The sequence below is a fragment of the Oncorhynchus kisutch genome, linkage group LG19 (assembly GCF_002021735.2).
Source record: "Oncorhynchus kisutch isolate 150728-3 linkage group LG19, Okis_V2, whole genome shotgun sequence".
In the NCBI taxonomy this organism is placed as follows: Eukaryota; Metazoa; Chordata; class Actinopteri; order Salmoniformes; family Salmonidae; genus Oncorhynchus; species Oncorhynchus kisutch.
Genome location: NC_034192.2, coordinates 38,997,326 through 39,014,259, shown reverse-complemented (window position 1 = coordinate 39,014,259; position 16,934 = coordinate 38,997,326). Strand labels below are relative to the sequence as shown.

General features: G+C 43.9%; 1 protein-coding gene across 1 annotated transcript in view; it reads left to right on the top strand.

The window, feature by feature from the left end:
- The first annotated feature begins 800 nt into the window (after positions 1-800).
- Positions 801-16,934, top strand: part of fat4 (FAT atypical cadherin 4) — a 104,527-nt gene continuing 88,393 nt past the window's right edge. The window contains exon 1 of the mRNA XM_020509301.2: positions 801-6,297. Within this exon, the coding sequence (XP_020364890.1) occupies positions 1,192-6,297 (5,106 nt within the window). The 5' untranslated portion in view covers positions 801-1,191. The remainder of the gene's footprint in view (positions 6,298-16,934) is intronic.

Below are 16,934 nucleotides of genomic sequence, written 5' to 3'. Positions count from 1 at the left end.
TATTAACATATTGTAGTCATTTAGGTATTTGGAGTCATCTAATTCAGTCACTTAAGAATATTATTGGAACGTTAGTAAACTACAGTATGTGCGATATTTTCGCTGCATGTTGCCTTCTATCGAACATAGGTGGAATATAATTGTACCTTCTTGCTGCTTGATGATTTAATTAAGACACTAGATGGAGGTACATACTTATATGTAAACTATCCCTCCTCATAAGAAGACGCGTGAAACTCTCTGTATATTAATACATTTCCAAATTGCCATCTTGTTTTGCATTTTTACATTAGGAGTAACATATATATATTTTTAAATGTGTGACTATATGATAAATGCAATTGGTAGACTTCCACTTGGAGATTAATACTAGATACTTTTCTAATCAACCTGTGTGGTTTAGGTAGATCAGTGCATTCCATATTGTAACCTAATAAGCTACATTTGTTACAAACTAACGGTACACTCATTACCTCTCTCATGTCATAAAGATCTTTCTTTAATTTGATCGACGTTGTCCGCCACAAGCCACGACAAGGGCTCCGGTTTACAATAGAAAGGAAAGACAAGGAGGGCGAGCAGGAGCACAGTTGTCCAATGGGATCACAGGTGGGAGGGAGTTTGTCTAACTCGAGTTTTGTTCTAAGTTAGTAGGTACCTAAGCGTGTATGATGTCTGAAGCTTCTGCACCGTTATTCCACGGGACATTGTATTGGTACTACTGAGAGTATTTGTGCCTTGCTTTCCATATTCTATAAAAGCAATTATTTAATCACTTTTAACTTTTGGATACACTTTTGACAACGGAGAGGAATTAACATTGGCATGTATTTTTCACTTTTGTAGTTCCTATTCATCTGTGTGTAATGCGCACGTGTGTAATGCGCATATAAACCATCATGCATTGCCGCTCACATACGATGCGTTCTGCTACAGGGGAGTAGTGGCGAAACTTAATTGACAAGCAAGGGAAGTCTGAGCACCACGGATTCATTGCATCCCAAGGATTCAATTACTACATCTAGATACGGGAGAAAATACTTCAGTGGAAATATCCGTATAATTTCTGGAATTACCACAGTGTGTCGCGCACTTTTGGAATACAATGCTTTAGCGTTGGCCAAACTCGAATAAAGTTGATGCATCTTCGGCATGGACTTTTTATAATAAAGGTGGACTTGGATTTCGACCATGGCGCTCACAGGTAGGGACTTAGGCCGGTTCCATTTGATTTTATTGATGCTATGGACTCTGTCGCAATATTCTTCATCCAGCCAAGTTCGTCAAGAGTTTCAGGTATTGGAGGAGCAACCGTTTGGTACCTATGTGGGGACGATAGAGACGAGACCCAGCTTCACCTATCGCTTCAGTGAAAACCACAAACTTTTTGCAATTAATGGCACCACTGGAGTCATTTACACCTCCTCTGTGATTGACAGGGAGATTTTGCAAAGTAATGTCATCAATGTGGTGGTCCTCTCCAGCCAACCTACCTATCCTACCGAAGTTAGGATTGTTGTACTGGATATAAATGATAATTCGCCAGTGTTTCCCGACGCATCAATTGTAGTTTCGTTTAAAGAAGACGCCAGCAGTGGCAGACAAGTGATTCTGGACACGGCTACAGATTCTGACATTGGGAGTAATGGAGTGGATCACACCACCTACAGAATAGTGAATGGCAACGAGCAAAGGAAATTCCGTTTGGATATTACAGTGAATCCTAGTGGAGAGGGGGCATTCTGTCACCTCGTTTCAACTGGAGGCTTGGACAGGGAAATCACTCCCTTCTACCAACTCTTGATTGAAGTGGAAGACAAAGGAGACCCTAAGAAGTTTGGGTACCTGCAAGTAAATGTAACTATTCAAGATATCAATGACAACCCCCCTATGTTTGATCATGACCAATATCAAACAAATGTTTTTGAAGATACGGCAGTGGGTTCTAGTGTTCTGCAGATAACAGCATCAGACCAAGACGAGGGAGCTAATGCAGACATCAGGTACTTTTTAGACGAGGGAACACCTTTTCAAATCGATCCTAAAGCAGGTACCATCGTTATAAAAGAACGTTTGGATTATGAGAGTAAGAAAGAATACTCTATGACTATTCATGCTATGGACAACGGGGTACCTTCTCTGTCAGGTAGGTCAGAGGCCACTATCAAACTACTGGATGTCAATGATAATGACCCAGTTGTGAAGTTTAGATATTTCCCCACCACATCTAAGTTTGCCTCTGTTGATGAAAATGCTCAGATTGGTACAGTGGTAGCCTTATTGACAGTCTCAGATTCCGACTCTCCCACAGCTAATGGTAATATATCTGTCTCAATATTGGGGGGCAATGAGCAGAGACACTTTGAAGTGCACACTTCCCCAGTTCCCAACCTAAGCTTGATCAAAGTGGCTAGTGTTCTAGACAGAGAGCGCATTTCCTCCTACAACCTGACTGTGTCGGTATCAGACAATGGCAAACCCATGGCCAGGTCCTCTTTTGCCAGCCTGGTTATTTTTGTGAATGATATCAATGACCACCCACCCATATTCCAGGAAGTCATGTACAGAGTAGATATCAGTGAAGACATTCCAAAAGGCAGCTACATTAAAGGGGTCTCTGCAACAGATGGCGACTCCGGGCAAAATGCCAACCTTCGCTACTCCCTGGTGTCTGGAAACGGTTTGGGCTGGTTTGCCATCAGTGAAAACAGTGGTCTGGTTACCAGCGCCGCTTTGTTGGATAGGGAAGTAGCATCTGAAATAGTGCTCAACATCAGTGCCAAAGACCAGGGGTTGCAACCCAAAATCTCCTACACTAAATTGATAGTCAACATAACTGACGTGAATGACCAAGTGCCCACATTTACACAGAGCACGTATCATGTGTCCCTGGTGGAGCACTCTCCGGCTGGTAGTGAGCTCCTAGTGCTGTCAGCCTCAGATGATGACCTTGGGGCCAATGGAACTATCCGGTTCTCTTTTGACCCGGAGACCCCGTCTAGTGTACAAGAGTTGTTCCGCCTGGAAGTTGTATCAGGCAGGTTGAGCACAGCCACAGAACTGGACAGAGAGGACCAAGGGAGTTATTTACTTTACATCCAGGCGACAGACTCCGGTTGCCCCCCTCTCCACTCCATTGGTAAAGTAAACGTAACTCTGAGTGATATCAATGACAATAGGCCAGTCTTCTACCCAGTCCAGTACTTTGCCAATGTCAAAGAGAATGAACCCTCTGGCTCGTTCATAACCACTGCATTAGCCACGGACCCTGACCTGGGGGGAAATGGCACAGTGAAGTATATCATATCTGCTGGAGACACATCTAAATTTCACATTAATAGTAACTCGGGCAAAATCACCACCCTGGTGCCGCTGGATAGAGAGGAGAAGACCGCCTACCAGCTGCAGGTGACAGCAGCAGATGGTAGAGACCTCCGTTCACACACCCAGGCCATCGTCACCATTAATGTCATAGACACACAGGACAACCCCCCTACCTTTAGTCAGAATGCCTACAGTTTTGTCATGTTTGAAAATGTGGGCATTGGCACAGTTATTGGCACTGTATCTGCCACCACTGTCGATCTGAATACAAATATCACATATTTAATCACCTCAGGGGACCAGAGGGGGCTGTTTACTGTCAGTAGTGCAACAGGTCAAATCAAAGCATCCAGTCAGATAGACAGAGAGGAGCAGCCTTTCTATCAACTCAAAGTCATAGCCAGAGGTGGTGAGGTAACAGGCGAGGCCCTCGTCAACATCACAGTGAAGGATTTAAATGATAACACCCCCCATTTTATCCACGCCACCGAGCACGTCAGTGCAGTGGAGAACTGGCGCACAGGGCATCTGATATTCCAAGCTAAAGCTGCTGACCCTGACGAGGGCACCAATGGCATGGTGGTCTATAGCCTCAAGCAGAACCCCAAAGGCCTGTTCCACATCCATGAGAAACATGGGCTTATCACACTGACAGGGCCGCTGGAGCTCACCACCAGCTCCTACCAGGTGGAGGTCCTGGCCTCTGATATGGGGGTCCCCCTGCTCACCTCCACTCTAATGATAACAGTCAGCGTGTACGACGTCAATGACAACTCTCCCGTGTTTGATCAGCTCTCCTACGAGGTAATTATTTTAGAGTCTGAATCAGTCAACAGTCGCTTTTTTAAGGTGGAAGCCACCGACAAAGACTCAGGCCTGAATGGGGAGGTTATGTATGACATAGTTGACGGGAACACAGCCAACGTATTTGGGATCTTTCCAGACGGGCAGTTGTATATTAAGGCTGAGCTAGACAGAGAAGTCCAGGACAGATATAACTTAGTGCTGGTGGCCACAGACAGGGCAGTGGAGCCACTAAGTGCCAGTGTCAATGTCAGTGTAATTCTGGACGACGTGAATGACAATCGCCCCCTCTTTAACAGCACTAATTACGTGTTCCACTTTGAGGAAGAGCAGAAGAGAGGGTCGCTGGTAGGGCGAGTGTTTGCAGTGGATAAGGACTTTGGCCCCAATAGTGAGGTCAGGTACGCGTTTGAGACTCAACAGCCCAACTTTGAGCTGAACGCCATCACGGGGGAGTTGACCAGTACTCTGCAGTTGGACCGTGAGTCACTAATGAGACAGAGAGGCGCAGCGGTGTTCAGCTTTACAGTAGTTTCCTCAGACCAGGGGCTCCCCAAGCCTCTGAGAGACCAGGCTAAAGTGCAGGTTTACATCCAAGACATCAATGACAACCCGCCCAAGTTCACCAAAGACATTTACCAGGCCTCCATCTCCGAGTCGGCCCAGAACATGACGCAGCTGCTGAGAGTGTCTGCCGTCGATGTGGATGAGAGCAAAAATGGACTGGTCCACTATCACATAAAGGAGGGCAACGAGGAGAGCCAGTTCACCATCGACAGCAGCTCAGGACAGGTCACACTAGTGGGAAAGCTGGACTATGAGGTGACATCCTCCTACTCGTTAAAAATTATTGCTGTTGATTCTGGAACCGTGCCCCTCTCCTCGTCCTGTATGCTCAGCATTAGCATACAGGATGAGAATGATAACTCCCCCTCCTTCCCCAAATCTGCCATATCTGTGGATGTTCTGGAAAATATGAGGATTGGAGAGCTGGTGGCCTCAGTGACAGCCACTGACTCTGATTCGGGTCATAACACAGACATAACATACAGCATCACAGCCACAAACAACCACGGGACATTTAGCATTAGCCCCAACACAGGGAGCATCTTCCTAGTAAAAAAGATGGATTTTGAAACTCAGTCTTTTTACAAACTGAACATCACTGCAAAGGACAATGGGAGACCTCCAAGGTCCTCAACAATTCCTGTGGTCATTCATGTCAGAGATTTCAATGACAATCCTCCTATATTTACCCCTGGTGACATTTTTAAATCCATTCCTGAAAATATGCCCCTCTCTGCATCAGTAATGACAATCACTGCTCATGACACGGATGCAGACATTAACGGACAGCTGGAATACTCCATAGTTCAACAGACACCCAGGGGAGGTCACTTCAGCATTGACTCCAGCAGTGGGCTCATATTCACAAACAAGGAGATTGACAGAGAGTTCTCCAATCTCTTTGAGTTGACAGTTAAAGCCACTGACCAGGCAGTTCCTGTGGAATTCCGGCGCTTTGCCTTGAAAAATGTCACAATATGGGTGACGGACCTGAATGACAATGTCCCCACGTTTGTTTCCCAGAATGCTCTGGTTGCGGAGTCCACCATAGTCATTGGCTCCATCCTCACGACGGTGGTGGCGTTCGACCCTGACGAGGGCTCCAACGGCGAGGTGGAGTACGAGCTGGTGAAGGGGGACTCGGACACGTTCATCATGGACCGCTACAGCGGGGATATTCGCTTGGCCTCACAGCTGGTGCCGTCTCGCCTCATCTACAGCCTGACCGTGTCGGCCACCGACCATGGCTCGGACAGGAAGACCTCCAGGACCGAGCTCGCCATAATCCTCCAGGGCGCCGATGGGCCCGTCTTCTCCCAGCCCAAATACATCACCATCCTGAAGGAGGGCCAACCACCGGGCACCAACGTCATCTCCCTGGATGCCTCCAGCCCCAGAGGCTCAGCCACCAAGGTGGAATTTTTCATTGTGTCAGTCCGCAGCGGCAGCAAGGCCATGGGACGCCTGTTCACCATAGGCCGCCATACTGGAGTGATCCAGACCGCAGCCGAACTGGACCGGGAACAGGGCTCTGACCTCTACCTGGTGGATGTGTACGCCATCGAGACGGACGCCAGTCATCCCAGGACGCAGAGGGCTGAGGTTAGTAGTGCGTTTATTTCTCTTCTCTTTTTGGAGGGCAATGGCTTCTTCACATTGTGGTCGATGGCTTCCAGACAGCATAATTGGAACCCGTACAGCCGTTGAAGTCGTTTAGTGGGATTAAATGAAATGAGATCAAGGTTTCGACTGGAAAACCTGGGAGTGAAAGGAAAATATCCAAGTCGCACATAAAACAGGTATACCTAGTGCATTCGTATGCACATTAATTACATTCCTTTTTTAAATATATTGCTAAAAGTTCTGTGTTACATAAAATCTAAATTGCCTTGGACATGAGTAAGTAGGCCTTGGTTTTTGGCAAGATAACTGTATTGTTCCAGTTCCCAAAAAGGATTGGCCATAACAATCCTTCTAGCATTTGTCTGTGTTTTCTGGGAAGGGGAAATGAGTGCCTCGTATCCTGTGTTTCTGCTGTGCTCATGCTGTTATGAACTTGGATATTCTTATCAGTGAATAAGAACTACACAAATCGAAACGTAGCACTTTTTCTCTTTCGCAGGCATTATCATCCTGGGTTGCTTCATATGATAAAGATCCATGATGAATTGTTCCAGGTTTCTATAGGTAGTAATGGAACACACAAAGAAAATATAATGATGAGTTAGTGCAGGTAGACTATATCCGGCCAATATCACAGAGTTTTAAGCCTGAGGCTGTTTTGGTTTAAGGGTGTTCCTGTGGTACTCTCCTCCACCACTGGGCTGGGCTCTTCAGGCAATATGTGACCGTTAAAATTGCATGACCTCCTAAGACTGTGAAAAGATTTTCGGGGAGAGAAGAAGGGGAAGAAATCTCGAAGACTGAAACTTAAGCTCTCTATTCAGTTTGCATTATGTGATGCACCTCTTCCTTTGGGGGTGGAGTTAAATCCTCTGAAGTGCAGTGCTGAAACTGTAAACCCAGCTTTGGGTGGTTAAGCCCTAGCCACTCCTCAGATTTAAAACATGTGATTCTATATGCTATATATGTGTATTGGAAATTTCAACTGGAACCTAGAATTTCATGTTATTACAGGCTTGATGATACGCATTTATAAATTGGGAGTTTTCTGAGCGCAACCAGAAAAGATTTCACTGCTGCTTCCTTCAAGAAAATGTGTTTTTTATTATTGGAAGTTTCTTGCAAAGGGCCTATCCTACAAAAACTGAAATTGAAATCCAATACAATAATCGGGTATTTGGAGGCAAACTCAAATATGATTAAAATCACAGATTTGGCAAAATGGCGTTAAGTCATTTAACTTAATGTTAGTTTGGTCAAAAGGGAATATCAAATGCTCTCCCGTTTTGCCTGCACCACCACAGATACTAATCTCTTCGTTTGAAAACTCTGCAGTCGATCAGAGAAATAATGCTTAACATATTTCTTAGGTTTTCCATGTACAAACCCTGTTCTCAAAGTCCAGTGGTGTTTTATACTTTTTCTGTCCTCTGAGAGATGACTTAAACATACCCCATAACTGTATAGGCACTCTCTTTATTGTTAGTTCTGAAGTGTAATAGCTCTTTGATGGTTTTAAACTACCTTTCCTATGGGTGATAGTGGCCTTTTAGATATGCCCTACTTGAAAGTAGTCTCAGGTACTGTACTGCTCAGTGGTGGGACATATGACAGGCTAAGGTTTTGGGCTTAGACTGATACATTTCAAATAAAAACGTAACTTTTAAGGTCCCTAAAGAGGGAAACGCTTTCACTTTCTCAGCTTTAAAACCATTAGCCTTTTTGAAGTAGTCATATTGATTATTGAAAAAACTTTGACAGCTGCTTTTCTTGTGCTTTGCACTGTGCACAATGTTTTGGATAGACTAGAAGAAAGAATTCAGTTCAGTATGCCGTCTCAATGATTGGTATCATAAACAACTTGACATAGCGCTGAGCTTGCTATGAAAACAGAAGTTGCCGCTGACTTGTTTTGAACATGCCTCTTGGTATCAGATTAAGTGAGTATAATTGCCATTGTTTGTTGATTTGTTTTTTTCCATCTTTTGGGATTCAGAGTTTGCTTTGATAGCACCTGCTTTAGAACATGTTGTAACAACCTGCTTTAGAACATGTTGTAACAACCTGCTTTAGAACATGTTGTAACAACCTGCTTTAGAACATGTTGTAACAACCTACTTTAGAACATATTGTAACGACCTGCTTAAGAACATGTTGTAACAACCTGCTTTAGAACATGTTGTAACAACCTACTTTAGAACATGTTGTAACGACCTGCTTTAGAACATGTTGTAACGACCTGCTTTAGAACATGTTGTAACAACCTACTTTAGAACATGTTGTAACGACCTGCTTTAGAACATGTTGTAACGACCTGCTTTAAAACATGTTGTAACGACCTGCTTTGGAACATGTTGTAACGACCTGCTTTAGAACATGTTGTAACGACCTGCTTTAGAACATGTTGTAACGACCTGCTTTAGAACATGTTGTAACGACCTGCTTTGGAACACGTTGTAACAACCTGCCTTAGAACACGTTGTAACGACCTGCTTTAGAACACGTTGTAACGACCTGCTTTAGAACGTGTTGTAACAACCTGCTTTAGAACGTGTTGTAACGACCTGCTTTAGAACATGTTGTAACAATCTTGTTTCAGAACATATTGTAACAACCTGCTTTAGAACATGTTGTAACAACCTACTTTAGAACATGTTGTAACAACCTACTTTAGAACATGTTGTAACAACCTGCTTTAGAACATGTTGTAACAACCTACTTTAGAACATGTTGTAACGACCTGCTTTAGAACATGTTGGAACAACCTACTTTAGAACATGTTGTAACAACCTGCTTTAGAACATGTTGTAACAATCTTGTTTCAGAACATGTTGTAACAACCTGCTTTAGAACATATTGTAACAACCTGCTTTAGAACATGTTGTAACAACCTACTTTAGAACATGTTGTAACAACCTGCTTTAGAACATATTGTAACAACCTGCTTTAGAACATGTTGTAACAACCTGCTTTAGAACATGTTGTAAGAACCTGCTTTAGAACATGTTGTAACAACCTGCTTTAGAACATATTGTAACAACCTGCTTTAGAACATGTTGTAACAACCGGCTTTAGAACATGTTGTAACAATCTGGTTTCAGAACATGTTGTAACAACCTGCTTTAGAACATGTTGTAACAACCGGCTTTAGAACATGTTGTAACAACCGGCTTTAGAACATGTTGTAACAACCGGCTTTAGAACATGTTGTAACAATCTTGTTTCAGAACATGTTGTAACAACCTACTTTAGAACATGCTGTAACAACCTACTTTAGAACATGTTGTAACAACCGGCTTTAGAACATGTTGTAACAATCTTGTTTCAGAACATGTTGTAACAACCGGCTTTAGAACATGTTGTAATGACCTGCTTTAGAACATGTTTTAACAATCTTGTTTCAGAACATGTTGTAACAACCCGGTTTATCGCTCGACCCTTCAGTCAATATTGGTCAGGGTGTCTGGCCTTCTTTCTCTCTCTCTCTCTCTCTCTCTCTCTCTCTCTCTGTGTCTCTCTGTCTTTCTGTTATTTTCACTCTCTGCCCTTCTCGCTCTCTCTCCACTCTCACACTCTCAAGCCCACTCCCTCCAGCTCCAGCCTGAATTGTTTTCTTTTGCTCATTGTGAAAATGAATAAAGGATCTTTTAGGAGAGAGCCTGAAGTGCTACATCACTTCTTGCCCTGCCGAAAGCATTGTTCCTTCTGGAAATAAACACTGCCGACCGCAACAGTCCTTCCTTTGTTTTGCCTTCACAGATATAGTGTTGCTCCGCTCTGGCACTGGTTCAGTGGGCTTTGTTATTTTTTTGTCTGTGCCAGCGTCATTCAATGACAGATTTAGGGTTGTGTATGGGACCCCCTCCTCCCTGACGGAGGAATAGGGAAGTGGGAGTCGGAGTGGAGAAAAAAAAGACTTGGGATACGTTTCGGATCATCTCACAAACTGAGGAGGGGGGCATCAGCATTCTGCCGGGTGGCCTGTTGTTCTGGTGGACTGGTGTTCTGGACATCGCAACAGGGGAATGCAGATGGCTAGGCTAGATAGACGGCTCTTATTAGTGTTTATTTTACTCAGGACAGTGGAGTTGACCCCCTTTCTTCATTATCTCTCTCCCATCTTTCTCTTCCTCACACTTTCTTTTTCTTTATTCCCCCTCTCCTTTGCAAGGAACATTTTGTCCAGACAATAACCCTCTATCGTCTTGTATACTTCGAAACAGTTGGAAAAACAGACTGTTTATTAATGTAGCCCCGCAGTTAGAAGCATGCTTACTGGACATGAAATAGACTGCGAATCAACCTTGAATGTCTTTTAACATGCCTGTTGTCAGTCCAGCACACTTAAACCAGACCTGGGTTCTAATAGTCTTTATTTAATTTCAAATACTGTAGCTGTGCTTGATTCAGCTCAATCAAATGCTCAAAGTATTTGAAAGAAAACAACTACTGTTTGAACCCCAGGTCCGATAAACTCCTCAGACTTGAACCGTGAGGAAATGTGATTAGGGCATTAGTAGCGGGTGGAGTGCTTAATGTAGTGTAGATAGAAAAGCACTATGAATCGTAAAACCTCTACAGGCAGGTCAACAAGGTAGAGCGAGGGCTGCGCTGCCCTGGTACCATATGATATGGTTGTTGGTATGTGGGATGAAGGGTTTCTGAGGCAAGCGAGACAGTAAATTCACTGGGTAAATTGGCTGGATATGTGTTTTGTAACGGTCATCACCAGGGTTCTCACAGCCTGCATGGAGTTGATGCGTATGCTGGTCCTCCCATGTAGGTGGTCCTCTCTGAGGTCAAAGTTGAGACAAACAGGAGACTCTCTCTAAGTACCTGTCTTTTACGAGACACAAACTATAAACCCCTCCTCACAGGCATGCAGGGAGAAACACACACACACACACACACACACACACACACACACACACACACACACACACACACACACACACACACACACACACACACACACACACACACATACATACAGCTGCCCTATTATTTTGTTTTCAGTGTTTTATTTAATAGGTGGATTACAGGGCAAGAGGTCAAGTATCGTGTTCAAGTTCATACATATTATCTTCCATGCCAAGAAATCAACACTCCAGTTGTCATGCTACCACTTTAAAGCATTCCCCCTGGAAGAATTACTGTGACTGTTCCAATAGCAATGCTGTTCCAGCGATAGCATTGTGGGGCATGTCCCCACAACACAGAAGCCACACTAAGCTGTCTCTGGTTACTTGTTAAACTTTCTCTCTATCTCTCCCGGTTTCAAAGCTAGCGGCAATCGTTGCTCACAATGAGCGTTTGTTTAGCAACGATGATACACTCAAGGCTCATGTTGAATACAAGGCTGTAGGTCCTTATCCAGGCCATGTGTTGCTAAGTCCCCCCCCCCCCCCCCCATAAAATGTGCCGACAAAATAGCGGATCAAACGCATATTTAGCACACATCAATTCAGTAGTTTTATTCATAGAATAGAAATGCCATTGAACATAAATGCTATAAGCACTACATTAGGTCGACTAATGTCAACAAAGGGTCAGCCTCAGACCACAGACTGACCATATGTTTCACAACGGTCTTTAAACGGTCTGCTCGGTCGGCTGCCTCATCCCGCCCCTCCATTTGACTCGGTCGTCTTCCAAAGGTCGTCTTCCAAATTCCCGTTGGAATAATAAATGAATGTGGCGAGAGGTGTGCGCGCGCTCCAAAGAGATCGCATGGACTAGTTTGACCTCTGTGAATTTTGGTTGTTTCGCCTCATTTTGCAGGTCATTCCTGGTCTTTTCAGCACGAGTGGTCCGAGCACAGAGTATCAGGTCCACTGGGAATGTCCTGCTGTTTTGGTCTATGGAACAAATGATCAAACAGCAACAGGCCCATGGGCTTACTGGGTAACTTTGAAGCTGATAAACTGTGTCTTCGGGTGTTGTTTACTGTCTGTTATTTAACGTTACACTCACATTATCATTGTGTGGCAACAGGATAGTAATGTAGTCATCTACAGTGTGGTTATTGTAATAGCTATGCTGCTCGAGTCCACTTAGCTTGACTGGTCTGTAAAGGAAATGTTACAGTATATCTGGTCCAATTCCAGCAAAACAAGATTCCACTACTTGGACTAGTAATAAGTTAGTAGTCTGAGAAAGAGAGTGTGCAAGGGAGATTGGGGAGAGATGTGTGTGTGTGAGGGGGGTGGGAGGGGTGGATTTAGGCTCATTTTCAATGCAGTAATAATTGATCCCAGCTACAGAATGATTTGTTCTACACGTGACTGACACTGCAACACACACACACACACATCTCTGGACAAAACTACACTGCATCTCCATTTCAAATTGAAAGAAAAACGCTCCTGTACTTTTAGAGATCTCGATTCCCAGACCCTATATCATCAGCACCTTCCAGGTGCCATTAAGTCACGCCACCACCCCTGTGACATCAAACGAGAGGGGGGAAAGAGGATGTGAGTTTTTTTCAAAGTCTAAACCCCCTCCTCTTTTCTTTCAGCCTGCAGTTGATAGCCTTCCTGTCCCAGGAAGGCTATCTCCCGCAGGCAGACAGATAATTTAGGAGCGGAGAGAGATGGAGAGAAAGGAGGGAGGTGGAGAGGAGGAGGGGGGATTGAGGTTTGAGCTGTGGGAGAGGGCCAGAGTGAGCTTCAGCAGCGTCAGGCCTGGAGACAAGGAGAGAGAGAGACTGGTTCCAGAGAAGAATGTTCATGTTATTGTTGTCTTCCCTCTTATTTGAGAGGTTTTCCATCAAGAGGGGAAAAAGGTGCAGGGCAGTCTACTGTATCCTGGCTATGTCAGAAGGTTTTGATGGTGAAGGGTGATTTAAGCTTTACCTGTTTTTACAGTGTTGGCAGGTGTTTATCTAAAAATTATGTATGGAGTAATGTGTGTGTGTGTGTGGGGGGGGGGCATGTGTGCTTTGAAGCATCTCTCTAAATTCACTTTTTATTAGCTTTCATTAGACATGCACACCAGCGTGTAACTGAATAGTTATGGCATGTTTGGCAATTGATAAAAGAGGAACTACTCTTGAAAATATGTTGGCCTTTTCATATGACAGAAGTAATGCTCACTAAAGATAGACCATATTATGCTACATTAAAAGTGAGCTGAATCAAGCAGACAACTTTGGCTCATGAGATATTTTTCAAAAGCTATTCTCCCAAAACAAGTTTGTAGTCTCCAAGAGTTTCTAAAGAAGATTTTAAGAGGATGGCCACACGATTTACATTGAAAAATGGAGTTTTTAAGACTCAAAACAAATGGATTGAATTCGCACGGCAACAAATAAACCTTGCCTTAATAACAAAACAACACTTTTGTTTACACAATTCTAACAACTGACATCTCCAGTTTGAGTGAGAAACAGAGCTCTCCTCTCGGCCATTTTGGTGAGTGCAGCCTTTTTCTCCCCCCTCTGGTAAGGCTGCCTAATTGAAAACATCTGGGTGAAGCACTTTTTTTTCGGGGCAGCAAGGTTGGGGCCAGCCAACGTGACTCAGGCTCTCATTCCTGATTGGGTACCTAAGGAGCTCTCTCTGAGCTTTGTTGTCAGGCAAAAGTTATGCTTTTATTAAACCAGACGATATCACAAGGAGCAAAGGGAAACTTTTTACTGTTTGTGCTCCGTATGTTGGGACACAGAAACAGTTCCTCTGCTTTCGATTACACACGTTGACATTGTGCTATTTTTTTTCCCTCCTCAACTTTTCCTATTGCTGGAGTGGCCTAGTTAGACCAGCTGTATTGTATCTGATTCCTATGGTGTGTGTGCGTGTGCGTGTGGGGTGCGTGTGTGTGTGTGTGTGTGTGTGTGTGTGTGTGTGTGTGTGTGTGTGTGTGCGAAAGCGTGCGAATGCAGGTATGTTTATCACACTTAACAGGTTGTTAACTCAAGAATGCCTTATTTTGTTGGCCAAAGGAGCATGCAATGTCCAACAGGCGAAATATGCTGGCTGAAGCATTGTGTTCTGATATCTCCCCTGTTGATAGGAACTTCCTAATGAAGTTAGCTCTTAATTGAATTAGTTTCCATGGACATCATGCACTGTAATCATACATTGGGAGTAGTTTCCCTGGACATCACTGTAATCATACATTGGGAGTAGTTTCCCTGGACATCACTGTAATCATACATTGGGAGTAGTTTCCATGGACATCATGCACTGTAATCATACATTGGGGTAGTTTCCCTGGACATCACTGTAATCATACATTGGGAGTAGTTTCCCTGGACATCATGCACTAATCATACATTGGGAGTAGTTTCCCTGGACATCATGCACTGTAATCATACATTGGGAGTAGTTTCTATGGACATCATGCACTGTAATCATACATTGGGAGTAGTTTCCCTGGACATCACTGTAATCATACATTGGGAGTAGTTTCCATGGACATCATGCACTGTAATCATACATTGGGAGTAGTTTCCATGGACAACATGCACTGTAATCATACACTGGGAGTAGTTTCCCTGGACATCGCTGTAATCATACATTGGGAGTAGTTTCCCTGGACATCACTGTAATCATACATTGGGAGTATCTTCCCTGGACATCACTGTAATCATACATTGGGAGTAGTTTCCATGGCCATCATGCACTGTAATCATACATTGGGAGTAGTTTCCCTGGACATCATGCACTGTAATCATACCTTGGGAGTAGTTTCCCTGAACATCACTGTAATCATACATTGGGAGTAGTTTCTATGGACATCATGCACTGTAATCATACATTGGGAGTAATTTCCCTGGACATCACTGTAATCATACATTGGGAGTAGTTTCCCTGGACATCACTGTAATCATACATTGGGAGTAGCTTCCCTGGACATCACTGTAATCATACATTGGGAGTAGCTTCCCTGGACATCATGCACTGTAATCATACCTTGGGAGTAGTTTCCCTGGACATCACTGTAATCATACCTTGGGAGTAGTTTCCCTGGACATCACTGTAAATATACCTTGGGAGTAGTTTCCCTGGACATCACTGTAATCATAGATTGGGAGTAGCTTCCTTGGACATCATGCACTGTAATCATACCTTGGGAGTAGTTTCCCTGGACATCATGCACTGTGATCATACATTGGGAGTAGTTTCCCTGGACATCATGCACTGTAATCATACCATGGGAGTAGTTTCCCTGGACATCACTGTAATCATACATTGGGAGTAGTTTCCCTGGACATCATGCACTGTAATCATACCATGGGAGTAGTTTCCCTGGACATCACTGTAATCATACATTGGGAGTAGTTTCCCTGGACATCATGCCCTGTAATCATACATTGAAAGTGACCACATACTACTTATGTGGTCTGTGCTGTTGGTCCTAACTTTCTGGACTTGCTCTGTGGTAGAACACACAGCAGAAACCTACAAGTGGGGGATACAAGTCCCGGTGCATTCGGTCTGTGTTATCATTCTGTCGCTGCCCCTCCATTGGAGCCAGGTGATTGATGAAATCAGGCAGAACTCCTTTCTAAAGGATGGGATGTCCTTGTCCGACCTGTTCCCCTACCTTATAAACAGACACATACTCCCATTGCAGTCTAGTCTCCATTCTGAGTATTGGCATGAAATGGAATACATAAAAAAATGTCATTAATATGATTCTAGCAACACATGAATGAGATAAAGGCCTTTGTCGCCTCACTCTTGGCTTGATAACGCGTTACATTCCGTGAGGGAAGGTGATGAACATTCACACTGCAAAGGGTCAGGTTGCCAGTGAATGTAGTGACATTTGGCTTGCCTTGGCAGAGCCTGCAGCATTAGCGGAAGCAATGTCCCTTGGCAGCTGAACCACTGTGCCAGCTGTGTGTGTGTGACAGGGCCCAACAGTGCTGGAGACTGGCAGACCAGAGCCTGATCTCCCCATGGTGTCTTTATGCGTCTGACGTGTGACAAGGCTGACACGCTGTTAATAATGATGTGGTTATTACTTCCCATCATGCCTCACTGCAGGCCGGCCCATAAAACAGCTCTGTGTGCTCCTTTTGTTTCTGATTGGTTGCCCATAGAGCAAGTAATGTTGTCATACGCACATCACATTATGATTCTACTCAAGCCCAGGTTCTGGGCTCAACATGATTCATTTTAAGTTCCATTTTGATTTCGTAAAGTCACAGGCAATACACCTTCATAAACTCAGCAAAAAAAGAAACGTCCCTTTTTCAGGAACCTGCCTTTCAAAGATAATTTGTAAAAAATCCAAATAACTTCACAGATCTTCATTGTAAAGGGTTTAAACACTGTTTCCCATGCTTGTTCAATGAACCATAAACAATTAATGAATATGCACCTGTGGAACGGTCATTAAGACACTAACAGCTTAGTAGCCTAGTGGTTAGAGCATTGGACTAGTAACCGAAAGGTTGCAAGTTCAAATCCCCGAGCTGACAAGGTACAAAATCTGTCGTTCTGCCCTTGAACAGGCAGTTAACCCACTTTTCCTAGGCCGTCATTGAAAATAAGAATTTGTTCTTAACTGACTTGCCTAGTAAAATAAAGGTAAAAAAAAAGGCCTTTCTTCTGACTCTGAAAAACACCAATAGAAGGTCCCTGCTCATCTGCATGAACGTG